This window comes from Cricetulus griseus, chromosome 7, assembly GCF_003668045.3.
Source record: "Cricetulus griseus strain 17A/GY chromosome 7, alternate assembly CriGri-PICRH-1.0, whole genome shotgun sequence".
Taxonomy (NCBI): Eukaryota; Metazoa; Chordata; class Mammalia; order Rodentia; family Cricetidae; genus Cricetulus; species Cricetulus griseus.
The window spans coordinates 1,730,957-1,736,956 of NC_048600.1; the positions used below are offsets into that span (position 1 = coordinate 1,730,957).

At 40.5% G+C, this 6,000-nt stretch overlaps 1 protein-coding gene across 1 annotated transcript in view; it reads right to left on the bottom strand.

The window, feature by feature from the left end:
• Positions 1–4,098, bottom strand: part of Hfm1 (helicase for meiosis 1) — an 80,038-nt gene extending 75,940 nt beyond the window's left edge. Inside the window, exons 1-3 of the mRNA XM_027425870.1 lie at positions 4,028–4,098; positions 3,297–3,409; positions 1,800–2,091 (exon numbers count right to left, since the gene is read on the bottom strand). Of these exons, the coding sequence (XP_027281671.1) occupies positions 1,800–2,091; positions 3,297–3,409; positions 4,028–4,098 (476 nt within the window). The remainder of the gene's footprint in view (positions 1–1,799; positions 2,092–3,296; positions 3,410–4,027) is intronic.
• Positions 4,099–6,000: the final 1,902 nt, after the last annotated feature.

The window sequence follows — 6,000 nt, forward strand, 5'->3', positions numbered from 1 at the left end:
CCCAGTTCCAATGGATACATCTATAAAACACTCCCAAACCCAGGGCTCAAGGAACACCACAGAAGAGGATGAAGGAAGATTGTAAGAGCCAGAGGATCAGGGATTTTGTAGTGAGATTGTGTTTCCTAGGAATGTCAGAAGCTACAACCCATAAAATCTCACTCTTGTAACTGTGAAAACATGAGCTGAACAAGGACAACAGACATGCTAAGAGAGAGATGGGAGGAACCCCAGGAGGCCTCAACCCTACACAAAGAACTACAGGCAACTAAGGAATGCTGAAAATGGGAGAAATAGTCTTCCCTAGGCAAGAGCAAACCAAGGTTATCCAGTACCAAATCCCAGCCCTGCCTGAAAACATACATACCAGTAACATCATCATACTGAACAGGCTGTAGTTATATATTTAGGTAAATATAAGTATGTATACATATAACATTCAACAAAAATAGACTATGCTTTTGAAAGACAACAAGGAGTTAAGGGAAGGTTTAGAGGGAAGAAAGGAAGGGGGAATGATGTAATTTATTATAATCTCAAAGAATAAAAGATAATTTTTAAAAAGAAATACAGGGCCAGGCAGTGGTGGCACACGCCTTTAATCCCAACACTCGGGAAGTAGAGGCAGGCGGATCTCTGTGAATTCGAGACCAGCCTGGTCTACAAGAGTTAGTTCCAGGACAGCCTCCAAAGCCACAGAGAAACCCTGTCTTGAAAAACCAAAATAAATAAATAAATAAAATAAAAAGAAATACAATCAGAAATATAATCTGAAATAATTGTAGCTCTCAGGAGGCTAATGCAGAGAAACTCTCAAAATCAAGAGACCAAGAGCAAAATAGGACAAAATCCGCCTGCTAAAGTAAAATTTTTCTGTTTTCAAGTTGTTTTTCTGACGTATGTCGAAAGCAGTATGAAGCTAACACATGTGAGATCATACAATATACATACTTAGTCTCTGTCCCTGGTTTGTCACATTACTTTTAATCGGTTCATCCACCAATGTATGAAAAGGGTCCTTTTGGAGTATAGTCAGAAACATATCATTTAGAGCCAAGCATGGCAGCACATGTCCTTAATGCCAGTACTCAGGGGTGAGGACTTTAATGCCAGTACTCAGGGGTAAGGACTTTAATGCCAGTACTCATGGGTGAGGACTTTAATGCCAGTATTCAGGGGTGAGGACTTTAATGCCAGTATTCAGGGGTGAGGACTTTAATGCCAGTATTCAGGGGTAAAGACAGTATTTCTATAATTTTGAGCTCAGCCGTGTCTACATAATAAGTTCCATTTCACCCAGCACTACAAAATGAGATCCCATCTCAAAATAAAAATATGTGTGTGTGTGTGTGTGTGTGTGTGTTAGGTTAACTATAGGCAGGTTTTGCATTGTTTTAAGGTGAACTTAAACCTTAAATTCTAGCTTTCAGTTTTAACTTTCAGAATGGCTAAGTAATAACAGACATAATGCATCTAAACAAAAACTGATATTTCTTAGTAAAGTTTAAATATTAAAGGTACTAATAAGAAAAGCTTGAGAATCTTTCTCTAACCATATATGTTGTTAAAATAAATGCCACAGTACAACACATTCAATGAGTCAGTTTTAGTCACTGGTCATGCCTCCAGTCAATCTTATGCCCCTGAAAGGCAAGAACTTAGAACTCCTATGAGCATAATTACAGACCTGATAACGTCTAGCACATAAACTATTTGTTGCTCCTGTTTTCCTCACCCACCTCCTATTAAATTTAATTCTTTTCAGATTTTCTCAGAGTGTTATTTAACTAATTAGTTACCTTTCTTTGAATGCTTGCGTGCCCTCCCCCATATCTTCTGAAGCCTTAGGCAGTCTTGAATCACCAGGTGGAATCTCAGTGCCCATGTGATCTTTATATTTCTGAGAAGAGCCATACACCAGCTTGCCGGCAACACGGGATGAGTCCTTGTTACTTGATCCTCCTAAATTTAGGTAATCCTGTTTACGCACATTACAGGGAAAATGGAATTTTTGTGTTGGCAAAATACAATTTTTGTCTTCATTAATGATCTTCAAATTTGATGTTAACATTTTTGGCATCTTTCCTTGACCTACGGAAAAAATATATACTAATTATTAATTATTATATTACATGTTCTTAGTGAAAATAAATTTTCTAAATAATGACAAAAATTTCATTTAAGTATTTCTAAAGAGGGACAGTGACATGGTTTAGTGGGTAAAAATATCTGCTGTCAAGCCGGAAAATCTGACTACTGTCCCCAGGACCCTCATGGTGGAAGGAGAGACCTGACTCCTACAAGTTGTCCTCTGAGCCCACAAATACTGTAGCCCTCATACACACAGATACTTAGTAAACATTAACAAAATTAAAATTTTTCTAAAGAGCTTACTAGATAACTACAAAAATTAAAAGACTCAACATTAATAAGATAATCTGTACTACTATTGTCATGAAATAAAGATGGCTATTTCTGGAAGCAAAGGCAGACTGACCTCTGTGAGTTCAAGGCCAGCTTCATCTACATAGTGTTTCAGGCTAGCCAAGGCTGCACAAAGAGGCCCTGCTTTAAAAACATACGAAACTGCATATGCAAACATGTATAAATTATGAACCATAATAAAACATTAAAGTTTTGAGTATTGTCAATGAAAACTAACTTGTTTGGGGGAGAAACTTTTGTAGCATTGGGCATGACTGAGGCCCCCTGCATGCTATACACACTCTGCTCATCATTAACACAGTCATGTTTAAACTCATCTCAAACTATAGATAATCTTCTGCATCTTGTTTGTTTTCACTGAGAACACTTAGATATCTGGATCTCAGAAAACTTTACTTTTTGCAAAGAACAAAACAGAATTACAGTAGCAAAAGTTTTAGTAATAAGAGGAGAAACCTATTCAGAGATCAGCAGTACAAACAAGCATGTGATAGTGTGTTATGCACTATGTGTTCATGCACTATGTTTATGCACTATTGTTTATGCACTATTGTTTATAGACTGTGTATATTATGCACTATTGTTTATGGACTGTGTATATTATACACTATTGTTTATGGACTGTGTATATTATGCACTATTGTTTATGGACTGTGTATATTATGCACTATTGTTTATGCACTGTGTGTATTATGCACTCTGTGAATGTGTTTGTAGAGAAGGTGAAAGTTCTAGATCTTGATATCTGATGAACACACACAAAAGGAATTAATACTTAAATACATTAGTAACTCTTTTATACAGACATAAACTGCATGAGTTTGACTTCACAAGAAAACATGACAATTTACCTGATAGTTTGTAACTTTCAATTTCTTCCTCTAACTCTTGAGAGTCTGGAATTTCTGAAATGAGTGGAGCTGGAGGGAGAAACCAATCCAGTGATTTTTCCTTCACTGGAAGGCTACACAGGAAACAAGATGTGAGTATACGTTAGTAAGGACAGGCTATCAAAATCCATTTAACATTATCCAAACACAAACTCTCAGACAAAGCTTCCATAAGTAAACTTTCTATCATGGTTTTGCTTTATCCCTGTGTGGCAATGCTCTCGACATCATTTCCCTGTGTGTCACAGGACTGATACACACCGCTGTGTGAGGAACACTAGTGAAACGATAGCTTGATAGCCAGGTGTGGTGGTGCACGCCTTTAATCCCAACGCTTGGGAGGCAGAGGCAGGCAGGTCTCTGTGAGTTCAAGACCAGCCTGGTCTAGAGAGTGACTTCCAGGACAGCCTCCAAAGCCACAGAGAAACCCCGTCTCAAAAAAACTAAGTAAATAAATAGATAAATAAGCAAATGATAGCTATGACTCCACTTCATTTTCTCCTCACTCAAACTTTAGCATTTGAACTACTGAATACAACCAATTACTTGTGACATACCTCACCTATCATCATGGGTTATCAATATGTATAACCATTACTATATTCTAGATTATAACTATTAAAAGTTAAAAGCCCCTAAATATAAAACTGAAAATAATACATTAGATAACCTTTTATTTTCAGCACACTTACTTTTCAGTTTCATTTGGACTACTGAAAAACAAATTATCCATGGAAAAAAGGCAATCGTTTGATTTCAGCATTGTTGAAAACCGGACTTTGTCTCAAATCTACAAGATACAAAATAATAATAATAATAATAAGTTTATACTTGTTTACAGGGATGTAGTAAATGAGAATCATTAACTTCCCAGAATGCTTCCTAAAATATAATCACAGACAACTCTTTGTCTTCTGCGGGTTCCTTGAAAATGCCTCAACAGAAAATGCCTACTATTCTCTGCTCATGCATGTGTTTTCCCGCCTCTCGTCAACTGCGCTAACGCTTAGACTGTGCTCCATTCTTCCCCTGGCAAATTCTAGAGCACCCTCAGTGTCACCATCGTTAGAAGCACACACGGCTGCTTTTTCATTTCGGCTATCACCCCCACTGCACATCAAAACTACATCTCATTTTCCTAAGTTATCAAACATGGGTTAGATGCACAAATCTTAAGACATAAACCACATTTCCATTTCTTGTGTGGTGGCCGTCCTCGGGACAGAAATTAAACATTTTTCAACTGCATGAATACCATCTCATGGCAAAAGTCCATTGCCGTGGGAGATTCCCCGCAAACTCTGTAGACACACCTCACTGTGATTGGTTGAATAGACAGGCCGGCTGGCCAATAGCGGACCAGGATACAGTTGGGCGGGAAAGCCAAACGGGCTATGACAGGAGGAGGAAGGGCAGAGTCAGAGGCGTGGCCTGTGCAGAGGCATCAGGAGACCCGTGCCAGGATAATAAAGGTACCGCCACAAGGCAGGGGTAAGTGAGGGTGTGCGTTCACTGCCCCCTCACCCCTCACCCCTCACCCCCTCACCCTCACCTCGCCCCTCACCCCTCCCCCTCCACCCCTCGCCCCTGGCCCCTCACCCTTCACCCCTACCCCTACCCTCTCCCCCAGGGCAGCCCTGCTCTGCTCTGGCCTCTCACCCTTACTACAGGAACGCAAGAGTAGAATCCGCACCCTCGCCGACCCAGCAGATGGCGCCAGGGACCGCGCGCCCCCGTGAGCCGTCAGTCCCCGCCCACACGACCCCTCAGCCCCGCCCACGCGACCCCGCGCACACCTGGTCCCCAGGCCTCTGCGCCTAAGCCGAGCGCCAATTCCTGGCTCCTGGAAGGACCGCCAAGCCTGTTTAATCAAAGTCTGAGGAGTGGATTGACAGCCCCGCTCCTCCCCGCCCCCCAGCCTCTGAGCTTGCCAGGCTTTAGCTAGGCCACAGCTCTGGGAGCCCTGTTGTCACCAAGGAAGTATGTCAGCTATCTCACTTAAAATGGCAAGCATTAGGTACTGCTACCGTGACAAATTTATTTCAGAAACAAGTATTTTTACAAGTCACAGTGCAGCCGGGCGTTGGTGGCACACGCCTTTAATCCCAGCACTCGGGAGGCAGAGGCAGGCAGGTCTCTGTGAGTTCGAGACCAGCCAGATCTACAGAGTGAGTGCCAGGACAGCCTCCAAAGCTACAGAGAAACCCTGACTAAATAAAAATTTAAAAGTCACAATGAATTAAAATTGATTAAAGGTGAATGACAAAGTCAAGAGTGGTGTTTCTTAAGCTGCAAAACCAAATTACAAATGTAAATTACATTGGCAAAATTGTTTTGTGGTGACTGGCAGGGGTTATCTTCATAGGAAAATTTATAGCTGGTAAAATAGCAGCAATTCCATGACATCTTTTCCCCCAGAGATGTTTAGACTTCTTAAAACTCCTCCACATCTGTCCACTAGGCCCCACAAAATTCTGTAACTGACTTATTCCTTTTTTTTTTCTTTGCAACTCTGATGCCTAACAGCTATATAACCTATAAACTTTGAGAAAAACTTCAATTCTTAATTTGTGATCCTTAATGACATTAATTCCTAACTTATAAATGTTCTTGCAAAGATTCAATACATAACAAATGCTCAGTAATGTAAATTTCTTTCAAATCT